General features: G+C 36.0%; 2 protein-coding genes across 2 annotated transcripts; both read right to left on the bottom strand.

Annotated features, from left to right (window-relative positions):
- Positions 1-4,670: 4,670 nt before the first annotated feature.
- Positions 4,671-6,267, bottom strand: LOC121760763. Its single transcript, XM_042156388.1, has 5 exons — positions 6,074-6,267; positions 5,933-5,966; positions 5,691-5,826; positions 5,464-5,645; positions 4,671-5,198 (listed from the first exon to the last, which is right to left on the bottom strand). Exons 1-5 carry the CDS (start codon positions 6,265-6,267, stop codon positions 4,671-4,673), a joined length of 1,074 nt encoding a protein of 357 aa, XP_042012322.1.
- A 13,541-nt stretch (positions 6,268-19,808) lies between these two features.
- LOC121762630 (translin-like) lies at positions 19,809-23,872 on the bottom strand. Its single transcript, XM_042158586.1, has 7 exons — positions 23,515-23,872; positions 23,142-23,238; positions 22,953-23,068; positions 22,038-22,082; positions 20,561-20,586; positions 20,144-20,279; positions 19,809-20,039 (listed from the first exon to the last, which is right to left on the bottom strand). The coding sequence occupies exons 1-7, from the start codon at positions 23,870-23,872 to the stop codon at positions 19,936-19,938; spliced, it is 882 nt and encodes a 293-aa protein (XP_042014520.1). The 3' UTR covers positions 19,809-19,935.
- Between the last annotated feature and the right edge of the window lie 2,672 nt (positions 23,873-26,544).

Genomic DNA, 26,544 nt, shown 5'->3' on the forward strand with positions numbered 1-26,544 from the left:
ATTGTATTCAATATTATTTGCGGGTTTGGTAGTAGTGTTTTTATATTGTGATAAATACACCAACTGATAAATTATGTTAGTAGTCTGGTATTTAAGAGGGACAGTGTCCCCACTAGTCTCTCCTAAGAATTTATTTGGGGAAGTAATTTTATCGAGTAGACTCCATTGGGTTAACTCTGAAATTACTGAATTGGTTCATTTCATTATTTGTGAGAAAATTACATGGTTTTCTCAACAAGCACAACACCCACATCCATGCTCTTCCGCATGAGCATGCTCAAGGGTCCCACCATTCTATTATTCAATTTAAATATTTCAATTACTAAAAACATTTCCACAATATTAAAATGCATTAAAAATACCCGAAATACTATTACAAATTACTAAAAATTTAAAAATTACATAATTAAAATTTTAAAAATTAAAAATAACATAATTAAAATCCTAAAAATTAAAAATTACATAATTAAAATCCTAAAAATTGAGGTTGAGAGAGTTGTTTGGTGTAGTGTGATTTTTTATGTTGAAATGGAGGTATTTATAGATGAAAGTGTGAATTTTGGGATAAAAATAATGAAAAAATAAATTAAAAGTGTGAAAAAATGGATATATTTTATTGAGAAGTGGGAAAATATTTTTTTATTAAATCTGAATTTTTCATATTTTTCCAAATTAAAATAAATAAATAAATGATAAACCAATGGTCAATCAGAGCATGTCACATCGCTGCTCGTGCTCTTGCCGTTGGCGCGGCGGTGCTCTTAGTTAAGAGCATGGCCGTGCTGTTGGCAAGAGCACAACGGTAAGCAGGGTACCCGCCGTACTGAGGGCACGACGCCTGCTTTTAGCTAAGAGCACCGATGTGTATGCTCTTAAGGGCATATTAGGGTAGAGATAAGGTCATAAGGAGGTAATATAATGGTATAAACTTAAGGCTTAAAAGTTAAAACTCCATCTTTAGTTCTGGTGATCATAGGATGGGGCATGTAATTCACAAAAATTCATAAGTTAATTTATGAAATCTATACTAATCTAAAGTGCCAGTTTGATGGAAAGTCAATATTGCCCTTTTTGGCGGGAAATTTTAAAGCAATTTTGTTTGCCTTTTTGTTCATTTTGAGAAATGACAACCATTGAATAGAAAAAAAGCAGCTCCTATGGAGCAATAGTGGCTTCTCAAATAAGCTTTAAAATCAAATAGATTGCTGCAAGACTTCTCAAAGAAGCTTTAAAATACTTATAAGTGTATAATTAATTGAGAATGTGTTTATGATTTCATTTGAACTAATGTACACTAATTTTATGATTGCAGTGCTTATCTCATGGAGGCGAATCTGCCTGAAATGCGGCGACCACCACTCCAGAAACTTTCCAGCGACGCTGGCATGGCGGCTGGACGGCAACAACGGGTGAGGAAGGGAAGCGGGTGAGACGGCGGCTGGACGGAAACAACGAGAGAGATGTCGAAGACGAAAATCAGGCAGACGGTAAGAAAATCTGGCGAGGAAGGGCGGTGGAGCAGTGAGGAAGGAGGAGTGACGGGGCAAGGCGGAAGTAGCGGCGGCGAGGCAGGGTGGTGGGCATGCGGTAGTGGCATGGAAAGGCTAATTCCGCCGATTGAGAGAGAGGGTGAGGCGCCGAGTGAGGGAGTGGGAGGCGGCTTTTTGTCACGTAGGGTTTTTAGGGAGTATTACTATATTAGTTTAAGAATATTGTATGTGTATATTATTTGGGCCTTTAATTTATTGGATTCTATAATTTGAAAGTAGTATTTACACTAGAGTAGTAGTACTACTTATTTTCCTATATAGGAGTATATAATTTGGACCTTTAATTTGTTGGATTCTATAGTTTGAAAAAATTAACTATATTTTGAGAAGAGTTCTAAATTGGGTGTTAGGATTAAAAAATTATGTCTTAAAAATTAGGATTTAATTTGACTATTATTTATTGGATTTTATATAATAGTAGTATGTAATTTTTAAAATAGATTCTTTTCTAATTAAGTAATTAAATTTATATATTAATTTTCCTTCAATTTATGTTAGAATTGGAATTGTGCTAGAGAGTTTAATTTGCCTTCTATTTTAATTAAAATTAAAATATTATTCATTATTGCAATGCTAAAAGGGCAAGTTGGATGGAAAGTCAATATTGCAATGTTTAATATTCCATATATAATTTTCAAATTAGTTTTATAATTAAGCTATTAAATTTATATATTAATTTACCTTTTATTTGGATTAAAATTACAATTGTGATAGAGAATTTAGTTTGCATTCTATTTAGGTTAAAATTGAAATTTAACCATTTATTGTAATACTTTTTCTCAGAATTAATTAACAACCTAATCAACAACTCAAAGATGTAATCTTTATAATTTTTATCCTTTATTTACTTAATTAAAATTTTAATATATTTTTATTAGTCTCTAATTTAATACTCCCTTCGTCTCATCCTAAGTGAGACGTATTCCTTTTTGGTACGTCTCAACCTAAGTGAGACGTTTTTTTTTTGCAACAATCAATTAACTCCTCTCTCCTACTTTATCCTATTTTCTGTCCTACTTTATCTTCTCTCTACTTTATTCTCTCTTTCTCTTTCTTACTTTGTCCTTTCTCTTACTTTTTTTCTCTCTTTCTCTTTCTTACTTTCCTCTCTCTTACTTTACTATTAATAATTTAATTCATTCAACACCACTACCTAAATTCTTGTGCCAAAATATAAACGTCTCGCTTAGGCCGGAACAGAATGAGTATATTTTAATTAGTTTCCAATTAATTAAATAATAATACTAAGTTTATTAAAGTTTATTTTCACTTGCTTTACTCTTTTTATCTCTCATAATTTATTCATCTATCATATCTATTTTATTTTCATTTAACACAATTTCTTAAAAGTCTTCGTAATGATAATGTTTCTTATTTTTATCAATATGTATTGATAGTGTTGTAACATGTCATTGATTTTATTATTTTTATTCCACTTAAGTAGTAGTAAATTCTTCATTTAGAGTGAGACAAGATAAGTATATTTCTATTTTTTAAATATTCACTCTGCTTTAAAATTCTTATATTTTATATATTTATTTTATTTTGTATTTATTATTTAAAACTCTTATGTCCCGTGCATAGCACGGGTGTTAATACTAGTTATATCTAATCTAGAACATAATTAGACACTGAGATGATCGGATAAAAGGATCCTAAGCATACGTATAGGGATAAAGAATTACTCCCTCCGTTTCGCCATAGTTGAGTCATTTTACCATTTCGGGAAGTTTCTTCATAGTTGAGTCGTTTCCAAAAAAGGAAAGAATTAGGAGATTTAATGGTGATTTAGGCATTTTATTTAACTTCCCTAATGACACTTAATTAGTGTAATTAAATGGAGAAACAAATCGCCTATTTTGGTGTGGGTCATTTACGCGTCTGCTTTCTCTCTCTCATCTAAACTACTCCTCTTTCTCTCTTCCCAAATTCTCAAACCCTAGATCCGCCGCTTTCATCCTCGCTGATTTTGCCGACACACACAATGGACCGATTGAACCACCCCGATGGCGAGGGATGGATTAACCCTCGCATCACCTGCGTTCCAGCCGGGTCGCGTGGGAGAAGGTTGATTTCGTCCGCTTCCCGGAGAAGAGGTCGTATCTCGGCAAGTTCCCGGGGGAGAGGTCGTATTTTGAGCAATTACCGCCGTAGATCTCGACAATCGGCCCGAGATGATGAAGGCTTAATCCACCATCTATTCTCGTTCATATGCCGTTCCCACATCGGCGAACTCACCGAGACTCCGGCCGTTCCCACATCGGTGAAGGCCTCTCCCCTAACCGGAGGCCTTGCTGGTGGTGTCGACGGCAACCGAACTCCGGTCGGTTGCATATTTGGAGGTGTAGGCAGCGCCTCCCAGACTGGTGGCGTACCTGGCGGTGAAGGCCGCGCCTCCCTTACCGGAGGTGTTGCTGGTGGTGAAGACGAAGCCTCACCGACTGGTTGCGTATCTGGAGGTGAAGGCCGCGCCACCCCGACCGGAGTTCTTGCTAGTGGTGAAGGCGACGCCTCCTATGAGGTGAGTGACAGCCCGGTAATGTCTGATGAAGAGTTTGTAAGGCGATATGTCATCACCGAGGCTGACAAGGAAGCATGGGAGAGAAACAAGGCCGAGGCAGAAAGGGAGGTGAAGTCACTCTTCGGTGAAAATTGCTTGGATCCGTAATTTGGTTGGTGAGATCTTTGTGTATGCTGACTATAGTAAGTGGGCTGTCATTTGTGTTTTGATATGTGATCTTTTGTTATGTTTGTGTGATCTGTGATTTGTCTTTGGTTGTTGATGGACCTGTTGATGTTGTGCATAATGGTTGGTGATGGTTATGGGGTGGTTTTGATGTTGTGAATTTGGTGGTGATGGGGCTGTTGTTTGTGGTGGTGATGGTGTTGTTGATTTTGGTGGTGATGGTGCTGTTGTGATAGTTACATGCATTTAGATAAACAACATCCATGATTTATGCACAGATACAACATTGTTCAAACACAAAATGCATCATTTCAGCCTATTGACTGCCTATTCAAAACACTAGCATGATATGTGCATTCATGTGTATTCACTGAATGCATCATTCATGCACAAAAACAGTCTATCCAAAAAACAAAAAAGTTTCTACTATACCTTCATAATCCTAATGACTGAGCAATCAGCTCCAATCCCTCGTTGCTCCCTTGGTCCCGCAGGTAAGCAATTGTTTGCATAGCCAGCTCCACTGGAACTTCTAGATCCTTTGGAAGTTGATTAGTCCTCCTTAAATGTGCTTTCCCCATGTGGGGCAGTTTGTATGTGTTATGCCCCTGAACTTTCATGATTTCCATGAAACATCCTTGAAGACTTAGGAAAACATTGTCCAAAGTCTGTGGCTGTAATTCATTGAATGATTGCACCACTGCATTCACTAAATCATCCACATTTTTGCATGCAGTCTGAGTTTGCAGTGATTGTATTGCTCGGAACCAACCCAAATCATTGACATTAGTGTCAGGTGAGTTAGGTGGTTGTTGCACAAGTGATATTGAGAAACCACTTTGTTGTGCAGCTTCTTTGAAAGCTGGATCATTGTCTTTGATGTGTAGTCTTGCATTGTCTTGTTGTATCTTGAGAACTTTAGTTGCCCCATCGGGCCACTTGGCTTTGATGGCAGGTAATATCTGTTCCCAACAAGTAGCCATGCATGATATCATCATTTGCACAACATTACAAAGCTGATTTTACTAGTGTATCATGAGTATGTAGATACACTAGTATGTAATGGCTGATGTGCACACATTTATTGCATTACAGAGATGCAAACATTACCTCATTTGCACAACATTACAAAGCTGATTTTACTAGTGTATCATGAGTATATAGATACACTAGTATGTAATGGCTGATGTGCACAAATTAATTGCATTAAAGAGATGCAAACATTACCTTGTTGATCAAGCAGTCCCTGATCACATCATTTGTGATACTCTCTATGGGTTTTGTCTCCAAAGTGCCTGCCATTCTGTTCTTGCTTGACCTTTTGGCATGAACTTGTTTGGTAAATGGAAAAATTCCAATTTTTCCATCAAACAAGACTTCACCATTAACACCAAACAAGGGCCTACACACTGCACACATGAACATAATTTTTGATATGAACTGCTTATTTTTACATGTTCTATGAGGTTCTTCCTCTCCTGGAGCAAGATAGAATCTTTGAGCTCCTTTTGTCATGTAGAACCACTTTTCATCAATGTGTATGGTGTTGTACATGTTCCTGAACTTGATCTTGTTCAAGATCCTGTCTAGCTGTAAAGATTCAACTGTAAATCTCAGTCTCAACAACTTATTTGCAGCTGTTAAGCTGGGCTTAATGGCTGATGTGTGTGGCCTAATTAGGCCAGCCTTAACCCACCTCCAAACTGTGGCTTTTGAACAACCTAAACCGGCTGCCACACTTAAGAGGTTGCATCTCTTTGAGAAATGCATACTCTTGAGTACCTCAACATCAAGATGCAACCTTTTGGGGTAAGTTCTCACTTTTTTTTAGACTTACCAATTGCATTGATTGTCCTCTTTGTTGTTGTTTCTTTGCAGCATTCCACCATCGTGTACATGTTTGACGGGAGATTCTGAATTTGAGTTGTGCCTCCTTAAGTGTGCCGCGAGGAGGAACAATGCCGACGACCTTCCAATGATGAATTGAACCACTTGGTTCTTGAATTCTGAGGAGTACTCTTGATGCCCCATTATGAGCATTCAATGCAGTGGTGGAGCAGTGGCTGTGGTTGTGGCTGTGTATAGAGCATTCAAGCCATTTTTGGAAAGAGAGCATTTACTCCATTTGGTTGGGAATGGCAGTGGTTGGGAATGAACTTTTATTAATGTGAATAGAAAGTGGCGCCACATTTAAATGAAAAGTGGCGCCTCATTTTGGAGTAAAAATTTTGTTAAGTGTTTGAAAAGTGTAACTCCTCATGCTTTGATTAAGGAACTTGTTTTGATTACTTCAATGTGAATGAATAAAGGAACTTGTTTGATTATTCAGTGCCTTTTTATTGTATTGCTCGAAAATTTACAGAATTCAATTTCCATGTCTATTTCTTTTTTATTTACAGAATTTAAATATTTATTGTGAATAATTAGCAAATAAATAAATCATTTAAAAAAAGAATTATGTAAGTTGAGTTCAAATAATAAATCAAATCAAAATTGAAATTCACATTTAAAAAGTCCACCTACTTCATCTACTTTATTATCTACCCACTTAATCCACTAAACATCCCTTTCTTAGACTCCGTGCCGAAAAGTTCCACCTCAACTATAGTGAAACGGATGGAGTATCTTTTATGTAGATCACTTTTAATATACAAGGGCTTGTAAGAGTATCCACAATAGGGAGCCGCGGCTCTCGGGCATGGGACTTGGCCGGGCCGCGACTCCTATAGTGGAGGACAAGCAGAGCCACGGTGGGGGGCGCCCATGGGCGCACCGAGCAGTCGGCCTAGCCGAGGCTCTTGGGCGCGAGCCGCGGCGCCCTATTGTGGCGGCCGAGAGCCGCGGCTCAGGCAAGTTTCATTTTTTTTCTTATTATTTCTTATAAATATACCCATTCTTCTCAATTTTTTTACTCCATTCCAATCTCCACTCTTTTCAATTTATCTCAAATTCTTTTTATTAAATTATGTATTTTTTTAATTATTATAGTCTGATAATTTTTATTTTAGATAAATTAAAATATACCAAAAATGAAAAAATAATTAATTTGTGTCTTGGGCTTGTCCACTATTAGGGTGGACAAGTTTTTTTGTGGCCTTGGTCAAGTTTTTGTAGCTTGGACTTGGCCATGGCCTTAACTATTGTGGACACCCTAACTCTCGCGACGCCACCTATTGGATTCAACTTCAAATCATCTAGTAAATTACCTTTACTCAATAGTTTGAATAATGCGTGGATAATAAACTATCAAACTTCTAAACCTAAGAAAGAGAAAATATCTCAAGAGAGAATAGGGGAATTTCAAAAATTCCCTCTAGGTGAATTTCGAAATACTCTCTCAGTCCGCGAATAGGAGTCATGTTTTTCCATTTTGGTCCGTTCGCGAATAGGAGTCTCATTTCATAATTACTATAAACGGTAAAGATGCCCCACATTCCACTAACTCACTTCACTCACATATCATTTAAAACTAATATATACAAGTGAGACTCATATTCCACTAACTTTCTTCCACCCACTTTTCTTAACATTTCTTAAAATCCGTGTCAGATAGGAATGAGATTCCTATTTGCGGACAAATGGAGTATTTGAAATTTTCAAGTAACGGGACAAGTGCTTGTGATCTGATTCTCTTCCCGGTTCCCATATTTATAGTGTATTTGTTGAGCTTGGCTAGAGACTATAGGTGATTTGGTTAGACCTTATCCTAATAGACTTCTGCTTAATTAAATTGAGTTAAATTTAATTAAAGTCTTTCGAGGAATATTAATTGAGTATCAGTATTGTGATTAATACTAATTTACCATCCAAATCCAAATTACGTATAGAGTGAACTACGTAAATGGTCCCTGAATTTTACGTTTTGCACGCCAATAGTCCATGAATTTTAAAAATATCATGGGTAGTCCATGGACTAAGATGTGATCACATCTGTTGTACTTTTTCACTATTAATCACAATTTTGCACCAAAAATGCCTCTAAAGGCATGTAAGACATTTTTGGACTTTTATATATATCTAGGTATTGAATATGGTATTTTCTCTATTCCTTATTGGGTATTTCTTATCATTTGAGTGACTTAAATGATATTTTTCAATCACTTCATGTCAAATCATCTTTTACTCTCTTTCTCTTAAACTTTAAAAAGAAATACTATTAAAATTTTAAATATATTAGTTATAAAGATTGAAATTATTATATATATTTAATCATTAGATATAATCTTGCAAACGAAATATTTCTTAACTAAATGAAGCATCTCTGCATCTAGAATACCAACTTTCTCAAACCCAATAACATCTCCTAACGAACTGAGCTAAAAGACAAAGCACAAGAGCATCAAATTTGCATCGCTCCCGTCTCTCCAAGTCGGCTTGTGATCTTTCTTGTAAGCTTGAACTCCGTCAACACGTTGTCACCGATAGATACCCCCTCCGCCTGCGAATGAGTCATGTTTTTCCATTTTGGTCCGTGCACGAATAATAGTTCTGGTTCATAATTATTATACTATGGTAAAGAGACATCCACATCCCACTAACTCATTTCACTCACGTATAGCATTTAAAACTACTACTCCCTCCGTCGCAATGTAAGCGAGGTTTCTTTTTCGCACTCGTTTTAGAAAAACGATATAAATAGTTGAAGTGGAGAAAAAGTAAAGTGTATGTGCATTCCATTTTTGGAAAGTTCTATCAATTTAATAATGTAGGTCTCAGTATCTACTAGCACTACTTTAACTACAATTCTCCTCATCTCTCTTATTTTATCATATCATTCTCCTCTTCTCTCTTACTTTACCAATTTTGTCTTAATTTTCGTGCCATCCTCATTGCCCATATTTTTATGGGACATAGGGAGTATCATTTTTTCAAAACGAGAGCAAAAAAGTGAGACTCACTTCACTCACATATCATTTAAAACTAATATATACAAGTGAGACTCATATTCCACTAACTTTCTTCCACCCACTTTTCTTAACATTTCTTAAAATCCGTGTCAGATAGGAATGAGATTCCTATTTGCGGACAAATGGAGTATTTGAAATTTTCAAGTAACGGGACAAGTGCTTGTGATCTGATTCTCTTCCCGGTTCCCATATTTATAGTGTATTTGTTGAGCTTGGCTAGAGACTATAGGTGATTTGGTTAGACCTTATCCTAATAGACTTCTGCTTAATTAAATTGAGTTAAATTTAATTAAAGTCTTTCGAGGAATATTAATTGAGTATCAGTATTGTGATTAATACTAATTTACCATCCAAATCCAAATTACGTATAGAGTGAACTACGTAAATGGTCCCTGAATTTTACGTTTTGCACGCCAATAGTCCATGAATTTTAAAAATATCATGGGTAGTCCATGGACTAAGATGTGATCACATCTGTTGTACTTTTTCACTATTAATCACAATTTTGCACCAAAAATGCCTCTAAAGGCATGTAAGACATTTTTGGACTTTTATATATATCTAGGTATTGAATATGGTATTTTCTCTATTCCTTATTGGGTATTTCTTATCATTTGAGTGACTTAAATGATATTTTTCAATCACTTCATGTCAAATCATCTTTTACTCTCTTTCTCTTAAACTTTAAAAAGAAATACTATTAAAATTTTAAATATATTAGTTATAAAGATTGAAATTATTATATATATTTAATCATTAGATATAATCTTGCAAACGAAATATTTCTTAACTAAATGAAGCATCTCTGCATCTAGAATACCAACTTTCTCAAACCCAATAACATCTCCTAACGAACTGAGCTAAAAGACAAAGCACAAGAGCATCAAATTTGCATCGCTCCCGTCTCTCCAAGTCGGCTTGTGATCTTTCTTGTAAGCTTGAACTCCGTCAACACGTTGTCACCGATAGATACCCCCTCCGCCTGCGAATGAGTCATGTTTTTCCATTTTGGTCCGTGCACGAATAATAGTTCTGGTTCATAATTATTATACTATGGTAAAGAGACATCCACATCCCACTAACTCATTTCACTCACGTATAGCATTTAAAACTACTACTCCCTCCGTCGCAATGTAAGCGAGGTTTCTTTTTCGCACTCGTTTTAGAAAAACGATATAAATAGTTGAAGTGGAGAAAAAGTAAAGTGTATGTGCATTCCATTTTTGGAAAGTTCTATCAATTTAATAATGTAGGTCTCAGTATCTACTAGCACTACTTTAACTACAATTCTCCTCATCTCTCTTATTTTATCATATCATTCTCCTCTTCTCTCTTACTTTACCAATTTTGTCTTAATTTTCGTGCCATCCTCATTGCCCATATTTTTATGGGACATAGGGAGTATCATTTTTTCAAAACGAGAGCAAAAAAGTGAGACTCACTTCACTCACATATCATTTAAAACTAATATATACAAGTGAGACTCATATTCCACTAACTTTCTTCCACCCACTTTTCTTAACATTTCTTAAAATCCGTGTCAGATAGGAATGAGATTCCTATTTGCGGACAAATGGAGTATTTGAAATTTTCAAGTAACGGGACAAGTGCTTGTGATCTGATTCTCTTCCCGGTTCCCATATTTATAGTGTATTTGTTGAGCTTGGCTAGAGACTATAGGTGATTTGGTTAGACCTTATCCTAATAGACTTCTGCTTAATTAAATTGAGTTAAATTTAATTAAAGTCTTTCGAGGAATATTAATTGAGTATCACTATTGTGATTAATACTAATTTACCATCCAAATCCAAATTACGTATAGAGTGAACTACGTAAATGGTCCCTGAATTTTACGTTTTGCACGCCAATAGTCCATGAATTTTAAAAATATCATGGGTAGTCCATGGACTAAGATGTGATCACATCTGTTGTACTTTTTCACTATTAATCACAATTTTGCACCAAAAATGCCTCTAAAGGCATGTAAGACATTTTTGAACTTTTATATATATCTAGGTATTGAATATGATATTTTCTCTATTCCTTATTGGGTATTTCTTATCATTTGAGTGACTTAAATGATATTTTTCAATCACTTCATGTCAAATCATCTTTTACTCTCTTTCTCTTAAACTTTAAAAAGAAATACTATTAAAATTTTAAATATATTAGTTATAAAGATTGAAATTATTATATATATTTAATCATTAGATATAATCTTGCAAACGAAATATTTCTTAACTAAATGAAGCATCTCTGCATCTAGAATACCAACTTTCTCAAACCCAATAACATCTCCTAACGAACTGAGCTAAAAGACAAAGCACAAGAGCATCAAATTTGCATCGCTCCCGTCTCTCCAAGTCGGCTTGTGATCTTTCTTGTAAGCTTGAACTCCGTCAACACGTTGTCACCGATAGATACCCCCTCCGCCTGCGAATGAGTCATGTTTTTCCATTTTGGTCCGTGCACGAATAATAGTTCTGGTTCATAATTATTATACTATGGTAAAGAGACATCCACATCCCACTAACTCATTTCACTCACGTATAGCATTTAAAACTACTACTCCCTCCGTCGCAATGTAAGCGAGGTTTCTTTTTCGCACTCGTTTTAGAAAAACGATATAAATAGTTGAAGTGGAGAAAAAGTAAAGTGTATGTGCATTCCATTTTTGGAAAGTTCTATCAATTTAATAATGTAGGTCTCAGTATCTACTAGCACTACTTTAACTACAATTCTCCTCATCTCTCTTATTTTATCATATCATTCTCCTCTTCTCTCTTACTTTACCAATTTTGTCTTAATTTTCGTGCCATCCTCATTGCCCATATTTTTATGGGACATAGGGAGTATCATTTTTTCAAAACGAGAGCAAAAAAGTGAGACTCACTTCACTCACATATCATTTAAAACTAATATATACAAGTGAGACTCATATTCCACTAACTTTCTTCCACCCACTTTTCTTAACATTTCTTAAAATCCGTGTCAGATAGGAATGAGATTCCTATTTGCGGACAAATGGAGTATTTGAAATTTTCAAGTAACGGGACAAGTGCTTGTGATCTGATTCTCTTCCCGGTTCCCATATTTATAGTGTATTTGTTGAGCTTGGCTAGAGACTATAGGTGATTTGGTTAGACCTTATCCTAATAGACTTCTGCTTAATTAAATTGAGTTAAATTTAATTAAAGTCTTTCGAGGAATATTAATTGAGTATCACTATTGTGATTAATACTAATTTACCATCCAAATCCAAATTACGTATAGAGTGAACTACGTAAATGGTCCCTGAATTTTACGTTTTGCACGCCAATAGTCCATGAATTTTAAAAATATCATGGGTAGTCCATGGACTAAGATGTGATCACATCTGTTGTACTTTTTCACTATTAATCACAATTTTGCACCAAAAATGCCTCTAAAGGCATGTAAGACATTTTTGAACTTTTATATATATCTAGGTATTGAATATGATATTTTCTCTATTCCTTATTGGGTATTTCTTATCATTTGAGTGACTTAAATGATATTTTTCAATCACTTCATGTCAAATCATCTTTTACTCTCTTTCTCTTAAACTTTAAAAAGAAATACTATTAAAATTTTAAATATATTAGTTATAAAGATTGAAATTATTATATATATTTAATCATTAGATATAATCTTGCAAACGAAATATTTCTTAACTAAATGAAGCATCTCTGCATCTAGAATACCAACTTTCTCAAACCCAATAACATCTCCTAACGAACTGAGCTAAAAGACAAAGCACAAGAGCATCAAATTTGCATCGCTCCCGTCTCTCCAAGTCGGCTTGTGATCTTTCTTGTAAGCTTGAACTCCGTCAACACGTTGTCACCGATAGATACCCCCTCCGCCTGCGAATGAGTCATGTTTTTCCATTTTGGTCCGTGCACGAATAATAGTTCTGGTTCATAATTATTATACTATGGTAAAGAGACATCCACATCCCACTAACTCATTTCACTCACGTATAGCATTTAAAACTACTACTCCCTCCGTCGCAATGTAAGCGAGGTTTCTTTTTCGCACTCGTTTTAGAAAAACGATATAAATAGTTGAAGTGGAGAAAAAGTAAAGTGTATGTGCATTCCATTTTTGGAAAGTTCTATCAATTTAATAATGTAGGTCTCAGTATCTACTAGCACTACTTTAACTACAATTCTCCTCATCTCTCTTATTTTATCATATCATTCTCCTCTTCTCTCTTACTTTACCAATTTTGTCTTAATTTTCGTGCCATCCTCATTGCCCATATTTTTATGGGACATAGGGAGTATAATTTTTTCAAAACGAGAGCAAAAAAGTGAGACTCACTTCACTCACATATCATTTAAAACTAATATATACAAGTGAGACTCATATTCCACTAACTTTCTTCCACCCACTTTTCTTAACATTTCTTAAAATCCGTGTCAGATAGGAATGAGATTCCTATTTGCGGACAAATGGAGTATTTGAAATTTTCAAGTAACGGGACAAGTGCTTGTGATCTGATTCTCTTCCCGGTTCCCATATTTATAGTGTATTTGTTGAGCTTGGCTAGAGACTATAGGTGATTTGGTTAGACCTTATCCTAATAGACTTCTGCTTAATTAAATTGAGTTAAATTTAATTAAAGTCTTTCGAGGAATATTAATTGAGTATCACTATTGTGATTAATACTAATTTACCATCCAAATCCAAATTACGTATAGAGTGAACTACGTAAATGGTCCCTGAATTTTACGTTTTGCACGCCAATAGTCCATGAATTTTAAAAATATCATGGGTAGTCCATGGACTAAGATGTGATCACATCTGTTGTACTTTTTCACTATTAATCACAATTTTGCACCAAAAATGCCTCTAAAGGCATGTAAGACATTTTTGGACTTTTATATATATCTAGGTATTGAATATGGTATTTTCTCTATTCCTTATTGGGTATTTCTTATCATTTGAGTGACTTAAATGATATTTTTCAATCACTTCATGTCAAATCATCTTTTACTCTCTTTCTCTTAAACTTTAAAAAGAAATACTATTAAAATTTTAAATATATTAGTTATAAAGATTGAAATTATTATATATATTTAATCATTAGATATAATCTTGCAAACGAAATATTTCTTAACTAAATGAAGCATCTCTGCATCTAGAATACCAACTTTCTCAAACCCAATAACATCTCCTAACGAACTGAGCTAAAAGACAAAGCACAAGAGCATCAAATTTGCATCGCTCCCGTCTCTCCAAGTCGGCTTGTGATCTTTCTTGTAAGCTTGAACTCCGTCAACACGTTGTCACCGATAGATACCCCCTCCGCCTGCGAATGAGTCATGTTTTTCCATTTTGGTCCGTGCACGAATAATAGTTCTGGTTCATAATTATTATACTATGGTAAAGAGACATCCACATCCCACTAACTCATTTCACTCACGTATAGCATTTAAAACTACTACTCCCTCCGTCGCAATGTAAGCGAGGTTTCTTTTTCGCACTCGTTTTAGAAAAACGATATAAATAGTTGAAGTGGAGAAAAAGTAAAGTGTATGTGCATTCCATTTTTGGAAAGTTCTATCAATTTAATAATGTAGGTCTCAGTATCTACTAGCACTACTTTAACTACAATTCTCCTCATCTCTCTTATTTTATCATATCATTCTCCTCTTCTCTCTTACTTTACCAATTTTGTCTTAATTTTCGTGCCATCCTCATTGCCCATATTTTTATGGGACATAGGGAGTATCATTTTTTCAAAACGAGAGCAAAAAAGTGAGACTCACTTCACTCACATATCATTTAAAACTAATATATACAAGTGAGACTCATATTCCACTAACTTTCTTCCACCCACTTTTCTTAACATTTCTTAAAATCCGTGTCAGATAGGAATGAGATTCCTATTTGCGGACAAATGGAGTATTTGAAATTTTCAAGTAACGGGACAAGTGCTTGTGATCTGATTCTCTTCCCGGTTCCCATATTTATAGTGTATTTGTTGAGCTTGGCTAGAGACTATAGGTGATTTGGTTAGACCTTATCCTAATAGACTTCTGCTTAATTAAATTGAGTTAAATTTAATTAAAGTCTTTCGAGGAATATTAATTGAGTATCACTATTGTGATTAATACTAATTTACCATCCAAATCCAAATTACGTATAGAGTGAACTACGTAAATGGTCCCTGAATTTTACGTTTTGCACGCCAATAGTCCATGAATTTTAAAAATATCATGGGTAGTCCATGGACTAAGATGTGATCACATCTGTTGTACTTTTTCACTATTAATCACAATTTTGCACCAAAAATGCCTCTAAAGGCATGTAAGACATTTTTGAACTTTTATATATATCTAGGTATTGAATATGATATTTTCTCTATTCCTTATTGGGTATTTCTTATCATTTGAGTGACTTAAATGATATTTTTCAATCACTTCATGTCAAATCATCTTTTACTCTCTTTCTCTTAAACTTTAAAAAGAAATACTATTAAAATTTTAAATATATTAGTTATAAAGATTGAAATTATTATATATATTTAATCATTAGATATAATCTTGCAAACGAAATATTTCTTAACTAAATGAAGCATCTCTGCATCTAGAATACCAACTTTCTCAAACCCAATAACATCTCCTAACGAACTGAGCTAAAAGACAAAGCACAAGAGCATCAAATTTGCATCGCTCCCGTCTCTCCAAGTCGGCTTGTGATCTTTCTTGTAAGCTTGAACTCCGTCAACACGTTGTCACCGATAGATACCCCCTCCGCCTGCGAATGAGTCATGTTTTTCCATTTTGGTCCGTGCACGAATAATAGTTCTGGTTCATAATTATTATACTATGGTAAAGAGACATCCACATCCCACTAACTCATTTCACTCACGTATAGCATTTAAAACTACTACTCCCTCCGTCGCAATGTAAGCGAGGTTTCTTTTTCGCACTCGTTTTAGAAAAACGATATAAATAGTTGAAGTGGAGAAAAAGTAAAGTGTATGTGCATTCCATTTTTGGAAAGTTCTATCAATTTAATAATGTAGGTCTCAGTATCTACTAGCACTACTTTAACTACAATTCTCCTCATCTCTCTTATTTTATCATATCATTCTCCTCTTCTCTCTTACTTTACCAATTTTGTCTTAATTTTCGTGCCATCCTCATTGCCCATATTTTTATGGGACATAGGGAGTATCATTTTTTCAAAACGAGAGCAAAAAAGTGAGACTCACTTCACTCACATATCATTTAAAACTAATATATACAAGTGAGACTCATATTCCACTAACTTTCTTCCACCCACTTTTCTTAACATTTCTTAAAATCCGTGTCAGATAGGAATGAGATTCCTATTTGCGGACAAATGGAGTATTTGAAATTTTCAAGTAACGGGACAAGTGCTTGTGATCTGATTCTCTTCCCGGTTCCCATATTTATAGTGTATTTGTTGAGCTTGGCTAGAGACTATAGGTGATTTGGTTAGACCTTATCCTAATAGACTTCTGCTTAATTAAATTGAGTTAAATTTAATTAAAGTCTTTCGAGGAATATTAATTGAGTATCACTATTGTGATTAATACTAATTTACCATCCAAATCCAAATTACGTATAGAGTGAACTACGTAAATGGTCCCTGAATTTTACGTTTTGCACGCCAATAGTCCATGAATTTTAAAAATATCATGGGTAGTCCATGGACTAAGATGTGATCACATCTGTTGTACTTTTTCACTATTAATCACAATTTTGCACCAAAAATGCCTCTAAAGGCATGTAAGACATTTTTGAACTTTTATATATATCTAGGTATTGAATATGATATTTTCTCTATTCCTTATTGGGTATTTCTTATCATTTGAGTGACTTAAATGATATTTTTCAATCACTTCATGTCAAATCATCTTTTACTCTCTTTCTCTTAAACTTTAAAAAGAAATACTATTAAAATTTTAAATATATTAGTTATAAAGATTGAAATTATTATATATATTTAATCATTAGATATAATCTTGCAAACGAAATATTTCTTAACTAAATGAAGCATCTCTGCATCTAGAATACCAACTTTCTCAAACCCAATAACATCTCCTAACGAACTGAGCTAAAAGACAAAGCACAAGAGCATCAAATTTGCATCGCTCCCGTCTCTCCAAGTCGGCTTGTGATCTTTCTTGTAAGCTTGAACTCCGTCAACACGTTGTCACCGATAGATACCCCCTCCGCCTGCGAATGAGTCATGTTTTTCCATTTTGGTCCGTGCACGAATAATAGTTCTGGTTCATAATTATTATACTATGGTAAAGAGACATCCACATCCCACTAACTCATTTCACTCACGTATAGCATTTAAAACTACTACTCCCTCCGTCGCAATGTAAGCGAGGTTTCTTTTTCGCACTCGTTTTAGAAAAACGATATAAATAGTTGAAGTGGAGAAAAAGTAAAGTGTATGTGCATTCCATTTTTGGAAAGTTCTATCAATTTAATAATGTAGGTCTCAGTATCTACTAGCACTACTTTAACTACAATTCTCCTCATCTCTCTTATTTTATCATATCATTCTCCTCTTCTCTCTTACTTTACCAATTTTGTCTTAATTTTCGTGCCATCCTCATTGCCCATATTTTTATGGGACATAGGGAGTATCATTTTTTCAAAACGAGAGCAAAAAAGTGAGACTCACTTCACTCACATATCATTTAAAACTAATATATACAAGTGAGACTCATATTCCACTAACTTTCTTCCACCCACTTTTCTTAACATTTCTTAAAATCCGTGTCAGATAGGAATGAGATTCCTATTTGCGGACAAATGGAGTATTTGAAATTTTCAAGTAACGGGACAAGTGCTTGTGATCTGATTCTCTTCCCGGTTCCCATATTTATAGTGTATTTGTTGAGCTTGGCTAGAGACTATAGGTGATTTGGTTAGACCTTATCCTAATAGACTTCTGCTTAATTAAATTGAGTTAAATTTAATTAAAGTCTTTCGAGGAATATTAATTGAGTATCACTATTGTGATTAATACTAATTTACCATCCAAATCCAAATTACGTATAGAGTGAACTACGTAAATGGTCCCTGAATTTTACGTTTTGCACGCCAATAGTCCATGAATTTTAAAAATATCATGGGTAGTCCATGGACTAAGATGTGATCACATCTGTTGTACTTTTTCACTATTAATCACAATTTTGCACCAAAAATGCCTCTAAAGGCATGTAAGACATTTTTGAACTTTTATATATATCTAGGTATTGAATATGATATTTTCTCTATTCCTTATTGGGTATTTCTTATCATTTGAGTGACTTAAATGATATTTTTCAATCACTTCATGTCAAATCATCTTTTACTCTCTTTCTCTTAAACTTTAAAAAGAAATACTATTAAAATTTTAAATATATTAGTTATAAAGATTGAAATTATTATATATATTTAATCATTAGATATAATCTTGCAAACGAAATATTTCTTAACTAAATGAAGCATCTCTGCATCTAGAATACCAACTTTCTCAAACCCAATAACATCTCCTAACGAACTGAGCTAAAAGACAAAGCACAAGAGCATCAAATTTGCATCGCTCCCGTCTCTCCAAGTCGGCTTGTGATCTTTCTTGTAAGCTTGAACTCCGTCAACACGTTGTCACCGATAGATACCCCCTCCGCCTGCGAATGAGTCATGTTTTTCCATTTTGGTCCGTGCACGAATAATAGTTCTGGTTCATAATTATTATACTATGGTAAAGAGACATCCACATCCCACTAACTCATTTCACTCACGTATAGCATTTAAAACTACTACTCCCTCCGTCGCAATGTAAGCGAGGTTTCTTTTTCGCACTCGTTTTAGAAAAACGATATAAATAGTTGAAGTGGAGAAAAAGTAAAGTGTATGTGCATTCCATTTTTGGAAAGTTCTATCAATTTAATAATGTAGGTCTCAGTATCTACTAGCACTACTTTAACTACAATTCTCCTCATCTCTCTTATTTTATCATATCATTCTCCTCTTCTCTCTTACTTTACCAATTTTGTCTTAATTTTCGTGCCATCCTCATTGCCCATATTTTTATGGGACATAGGGAGTATCATTTTTTCAAAACGAGAGCAAAAAAGAAGCGCATTGCTTATCTTGGGACGGAGGGAGTATATACATGTGTGACCCCTATTCTACTAACTTTCTTCCACCCACTTTTCTTAACATATCATAAAACTTAATGCTGCAAAGAAATGAGACTCCTGTTTGCGGACGGAGAGAGTAGAACTCAGACTCTTGTATACTGAGTGTTTCTCCATGATGACTCAGCATGGTTATGCATGAGATCAACTTCCTCAATCACTGATTCACTGTCATAGTCGGAGCTCACTAACCGTGAGAAAGGTGCTAACATGTTTTTCAATAAAATTGACCCTTATTAACTTGTTTACACTGGGGTGTGATCTGTACAAATGGCTGCACTTGTATATGCTTTTAGGATCTAATATGAATTTACTTCCAAATAAATTTCAAAGGAACTCCAAGCACGATGCATGTTGAATTTGTGTAATTCAGTGATAAGCAGCCTCCTAAGTCCTAACCTTCTTACCTTGCCTACTGTTAGTCGAGTTGCATCCAACAAGTACAAATATACTTGAGCGGCTTCTTTTAAATTCGAATATGCCCAACTAAAATCATGAAGGATGCCTTCTTTGAACATGCATATGACAACATAGAAAATCAGACTACAAAAAGGGCTGAAATCTAGCCAGGTGCTAAAGGAAATCTATAATTCATGATTTTTCTCCATCTACCTTTGATTCTGCATTTGTTGCCAATCCTCTGATTTTCACATCGTAGTGAACTTCTTCAACCTTCCTAAGGTCATATTTCATTCCTGGCAACATACATAGGTACATATTAACAACACACTTATAGTTGGACTAACAAGTAACAAATGCACTAGGCCCTTGCACACCTTAAGGTCTGTAATTGGCTTACCATCAAATTTCTTGCGCAAAAAGTCGTTCCGGAGGTTGAGCATCCGAAATGCCGCATGCAAATCAGTCAAAAACGCCAATACTTTTCTTGGACAATCATAGTCTCCAGCAGTCACCCGGTTTACCACATACCTAGGCTGCAAATAAGGCAAGACACTTATTAAGACCACAAACACCAATACATGCTTATTATTCAACATTTCCTCTATTTTCTTGTTCAAATAAGCCTAGCATTTAGCTATTCCTTCTTCATAGAGAAATCAATGCCTCTTATAACATCTGAATACTAAAGCTCATTTTCCCAGGGCATATAAAAATCTAATACGGGATCAGTAACAGGGTGACCCACGATTGCATTATTTTCCCAAGTATGCCAAACTTATAGAAACAAATAACATTATTTCATGCCTGTACATACCAAATCATTGGACATAAAACAGATACCTGCAAAAAGACAGAAATCAATATTAATAAGTTTGAAATAAACAAGACAGTAGGAGAATGCTTATGTAAGAAATATTGGTGTTTTTACTCTGGATAAAACCTTGCTCTGAAACAAGAGCAATTATTAGTGATTTTGAGGTAGGTAAGGGATAGCTTACAACGTAGTAAATTTTATGTGAGATTCAAACATACAGTATGATATAGAAGTCAAGTTGAAGCAAAGTAAAAAAATCTCAAACTCATAAATAGTCATTGCTAAGCAATTCTAGCAAAACTTATCACTAATTCTACTGGGCAATTCAAACTACCACTCCTTAAATCATATCATAGTCTTTTAGAGTAGTAAATTTCAGCCATTCAATTTGACGATCTTCAGTGTTATGTAGTCCATACCAGCAATACATTCTTTCAAAGCCCTAAAATATACACAGTAAAAGTGAGACTAAAGGCACTATAATAATAGTTCAAGGTTTTCATAATAAAATTCAGGAACAGGCATCATCCATGCATACAAGTGAGCTCCTATAGCAGGATGAGGATGGATGTGGTTATCAGTGTTGTTAGGGTCGCGGGGCGCACCGGGTCGATGAGGTAAAAATTTGGGTCGCGGGTCGACGAGTCGATGGGGTCGAGAGACCCACAAATCTAGGCTAATTTTTTTGCCTTTTAATATTAAATAAAATAAATATATTGCTCTAATGTTTATAATATATCAAATAATATAAATGTAGACGCAATTCATGTGAATAGAGATAAAGTGGAAAATAGAAATGATCAAAATATCAAAACAGTTCATAAGTCATAACACAATAAATAATTGAAACCATTGTCTGAAAATATCAAAACAAAGGAATATATGAAGGGTGGCAGCAAAAGATCTTTGAATTGTTTATTTGTTTAGGAGTGAAGAGGCCGAATTCTAAAGTGTAGAAAGTAGGTTTGAAAAGTTTGATGTGGTGCATGCATATATATAGAGAATCGTGATTGAGAGAGTCAGAAAACATGTGAGAGATTTGAGAAAATCAGAGATAGCATGTGTTTAGGGCGACCCAGGCGACCCACTCGACCCAGGCGACCCAACGGTGACCCAACGGCGACCCTGTATCTCGATCAACCCACCCATGTTGGGGCGGTGATGGTCTCGACCCAGGCGACCCGGGCGACCCGAGCGACCCGAACGACATTTTGACAACACTGGTGGTTATACAAACTTTCCAATGTTCTAAGCTGAAATACAGTAGCTATCAGCCTAACATAAGGTGGCTCAACCAGAACCATTTTGTTTGCTATCAGTTAGTGAAGTGAACTGATAAATACTTCAGCCCAAAGAAGAATCCAATCAAACATTTCCAAATGAACGACAGAAATAGAACATGGAAAAGATGCATAACATACTTTCAGAGTTGAAACCTATAGCGCATTAGACAACAATATCATTATTTAATGCTTACCAGTGAGATAGTCTTCGGTATCCAGGCCAAACTCTGACGGATTTACTGGATAAATGATAAAGAAGTAGGATTAAAAACTTTATGAGTCTTTGGTGTTGATGGTAAGTCTTAAGGTCAGACATGTAAGTCCCAATATAATACACAATTAAACACTAAAACACAATATATTTGGCCCTAAAGAATATCTTCACAAAATGACATGAAAAGGAAAAAGGTTATACATATACAAAAGTTGTTAAATAAGTCAAATTTCATTGCTAAAGGAAGATGGACGCATATATACGGGTTCTTACAGTAGAAGAAAAATGAAACAGGAGAGTTGCTCATTAAGCTAAACCAGTGAACCATTAGATATTTAGATTCCAGACACTGAAATTCAGCAACAACATTAAAAAATCACACAACCACAGCTTCACCTATTGCAGATTAGATATATAAAGTGAAACATGACTCTCCACCCGTGCTAACCAAAACACTCAGGACCTAAGCAGCTAAGCCTAAGGTAGGCATTTGACAGATGAACAGGAAGAGAGATTTTTTTTAGTAAGAAAGACTCTCCAGTGGAACAGTTTCAGTCACAATTTCCTCTTCCACTAAGATAGTCTCTACCTATCATAAGGAGATGGCACTTAAGAAACATAGATTTGGATGTTGTGAGTGGGAAAAAAAACTTCTGGAGGGAATAGCCTAAGTTAAGTTGCATCAATAATTCAATACCAAACCACAATCACCTAAAAGATGTTATGCGGAACTAGCTTAATTTTCCACAAATACTTCAAGTAACTTAAAAATACACAAAATGGATACTAGACTGAATTTGCAAGTTGCATGTTAAGTACACCACCAAAGTCATTCAATACAGTTTTGGGTTCCCCTTTTAGTAAAAAAAATTACTCCAAGGTAACAGGAACATACACCCAAGTTTCTCCTCAGCTTTTGCATGCAAAAGAAGACTCTCGGTTTCTAAATAATGCATGAAAGCAAGAACTGATACAACAGCCTGTGTTTCACTCCTCCAATCGCCATGGTATCTATAGATCAGCAAAAACAATTGTTAGTTCCGATCAGAAAGCATTTTACAAGCGTGATAGTTCTGTATCTCACCTATAATATTGGCCAGGACATTCACGCATAATTTCCGCAAGCTTACTAAATAGTCCCCTCAGCACGTCAATCTGCCCCTTTGCCTTCTCCAACACCTCTAATTAACAATCCAGATTTCAACAACAACAACAGTACTAACGGCTAAAGCAACAATAAGAACACAGGATAAATTTCATAAGTTCCATTCCGGTTCCAACTTTAATCATCAGCGACATTAGAATGACCATTAGATTTAGGGCTGTGAGTATAGACTTCAATTTTACAATCAAACAAACCTAATAATTCCTTCAGTTCCAACGCCACTACTTTATTCCCATAAGACCTAAGTTCACTGGAAATGGCGTAATTAAAGCTGGAAATAACAAAATCGCACCAGGTAAAGGGCGAGATTGATGAACAAGCATAAGGCTGGAATGCATGAGCCTGGTGGCGGACTCAATTTCGAAAGACACGCTGCGAATGCGGTCGCGCAAGCTACCGGAATCATCGAGCTGGTGGCGGAACTCCTCGAACTGCTTTTCCAGCACGTGGATGGTAGGTGAGAGAGGAGCGTCGGAACCGTCGGTGCTTGGCATTGAAGTGAAAGGAGAAGTTTTAGCCGGAAACAGAGCGGCGCGGCGGTGGCGTTGAAAGAGAATGGGAGAGTGGCAGTGGGAGTGGTGGGTAGGGTTTAGGGAGCGGGAGGAAAATGCGAGTGTTGCACAGATGGCGCTACGAAACGCCGTTTTCATATTTGCTGCAGATGCCGTCTTTTTTCCTTAATTTATCCCAAAATTTTGGTGTTATTAATTTAAAATTGACATCAGACTGTTTTTCTCAGAGGTAGGCAAAATTGGTCCTAAACATATAGTCATTTTATGTTTTTATCCTAAACATTATCTTTTGGATTTTTTGGTCCTGCACATAATGAAATTTGATCATTTTGGTCCTCCGTCAACATTTCCGTTAAAAACTAACGGGCAACAGATTTAATCACGATTTTGACCAAATTAAACTTTTAATCCAGATTTTTTACTCCCTAATTAATTCCCTAATTATTTTTAGATTTCAATTTCAATTTCATCTTCTTTCCTTCCACTTATCATCATCCAAAAATAAAAAAATCAAAGAGGATTTTTAAAGGAAAGATCCAAATTTGGAACTAAAAAAAGTGAAATACGAGAAGGAAAACTTAGATCCAACAATTAAGTGATATCACCCATCTAGAGAAGAAAGAGAGAGCTACTGAGATTGCACAGCTGATAAGGCTAATTTCATGCATAGGTCTAGGGTTTTAATTCGTAAAATTTCTGGGTCTAACGCACGTTTTAAGCCAGGTGTGTGAAGATTTTCGCCAGGTCCAGGAAAGGAGGAGGACAGTTGCGTGGACCTAGGAAATAGGCGAATGAGTGGACATTATGCGGAAAATTGCTTGACGGAGGAAGCCTCGGAGTTGAAGGGTAGAATAGAGATTTCTACGAAGACTCTAGAAGGCTATGTCCGCGTCTATAAAAGGCAGAAGCATGCACGCTGGAGGGATCTTCTCGGTTGGAGGCCTCGCTAACAGCCTGTAGCTTAGTTCACTTTTCACACACCTTGGGTTCTTTTCGTGGGGAGATTCAGGGGGGTCATGCACTGGGGTTTACTTTGAGCTTTCATATATTTTTCGATTGGGTTGTAACACCGTCCTTCGGTGGGGGCGAAGAAACAATTTAATTTCCGCTTTCATACTTTGCTGATTTTGCCGAGCTTCGCTGTTCGAAGCTCGGACCTCTGTTTGCTTTTGCTGAATATTCTCTTATTTTAATGCAAGTTTGATTTTCTGTTACGTCTGTTATATTGATTTTCGGAATTTTGGAGTTGGATTGCTCGAGTTGGGTGCGTTTCGCAGTTGTTTTCTGAATTTATGCAGGTTTGTGGTTGGATCTGGGTGATCGGAGTCTGTTTGTGGATGAATCGGAGGGTTAAGTTCGCTGGTGTTGTGGAGTTGTCTGTGATTGTTTGAATTCAGAGTTGATCGGAGCAGATCTGTGAAAACCGGAGTTATGGAGTCGATTGTGTCTGTTGTTGGGTTCAGATCGCTTGGATCCGGAGTGGATTGAGCACCCGACGTGAATCTGAGCAAGATTTATTTAATTTTATGTCTAGTTTACGTGTTTTCATTTTATTTCGCCTAGTTTACGTAGATCTGATGTATTTCCGATTCATAGCAAGTTTTCGGCATCCAAATCTTTATATTCTATTCGAATCTAGATATATGCTCTGCTTTCTCCATTTGCGTGCTTGAATCGGTTAGGAAATTGCATGTCGTTGTTAGTTGGAGCATGAGTTTGTTATTTGCAGCTTTAGCCGTACTTGCTATATTTGGAGTCATGGCCCCCACTGTTTTATTTTCCCTGTCTAGTCTTAGTTAGTTAGTAGTTTACTTAATCTAGGAAGTAAAATGTGTCTCTCAGTATTGAAGTCTGATTCTATTACATTTTCTGTGTCTTAGGTCTAGCATTTACATTCCGTGCCTAGATCTAGAGGTATTTAAAATTCTCAACCCTTTTGCGTGGCAGCAGCCGCTTGTTTCCAGAGTCTCTAAGCACTACTTCACGAATCCATCTTCGTGGGATCGACCCCGCTTCCCTATGCTAATTTGTAGTATTCGGGTTGAGGGATTTATTTTTGAAGGGGAGTCGAGTGTGTCCAACGACAAAAACACTCTGTGTTCTCTTGGGTTCCTGGACCTGGTGATCCAGTGGATTTAAGGAGCGTGGTGTCTTGACCGAGCACTTGCATTAGTTTTCTCTGTGCACACTTGTTTACTCCGTGTGAAACCACACTACTACCAGATCGTAGCCAGCCCTTCAAATGGCGCCGTTGCCGGGGATGGATGGCGTGCTTTGTGTTAGTGTTCAGAGTCTGTGGTGTAAATAGTTTTGATTTATTTTCTTTCTTTTTTTATTTGTAGTTTATGAGTAGAGACTCAAGATCTGCCCACTGGAGCAACTCATCTGGGTGGAAGCACGACCTGTTTAATTGGCAGGTTAAGGATACAGTCTCTACTGTGACCACCAGATCAGGGTTCATTACGGGAGATCCGTTTCCGAGTGAATTTACTAGCAACGAATCTTGGATGTCGTCAGGACGCGAAGATCCAGAGTCACCACCCGAATCAGAAACAGAGTCAGAAACAGGGGAAGCAGAGGAAGTAGTCATGGCGCAAGTGGTAGATCCAGATCCAGAGATAGGGTCACTGACAGCTCATTTAGATGGAGAGCCAGCCCAAGCCATAGTAATGAACCGGCGCCAGAGGACTATTGAGATCAAGACAAACGTACTCGGCATCTTGCCAACATTCTCTGGGCGCAGAAATGAGTGTCCGTATGAGTTCTTAAATGAATTCAGTAAGTTGTGTGGTATTTAGAAGAGGCCGAAT

The sequence above is a fragment of the Salvia splendens genome, chromosome 13, assembly GCF_004379255.2.
Source record: "Salvia splendens isolate huo1 chromosome 13, SspV2, whole genome shotgun sequence".
Classification (NCBI taxonomy): Eukaryota; Viridiplantae; Streptophyta; class Magnoliopsida; order Lamiales; family Lamiaceae; genus Salvia; species Salvia splendens.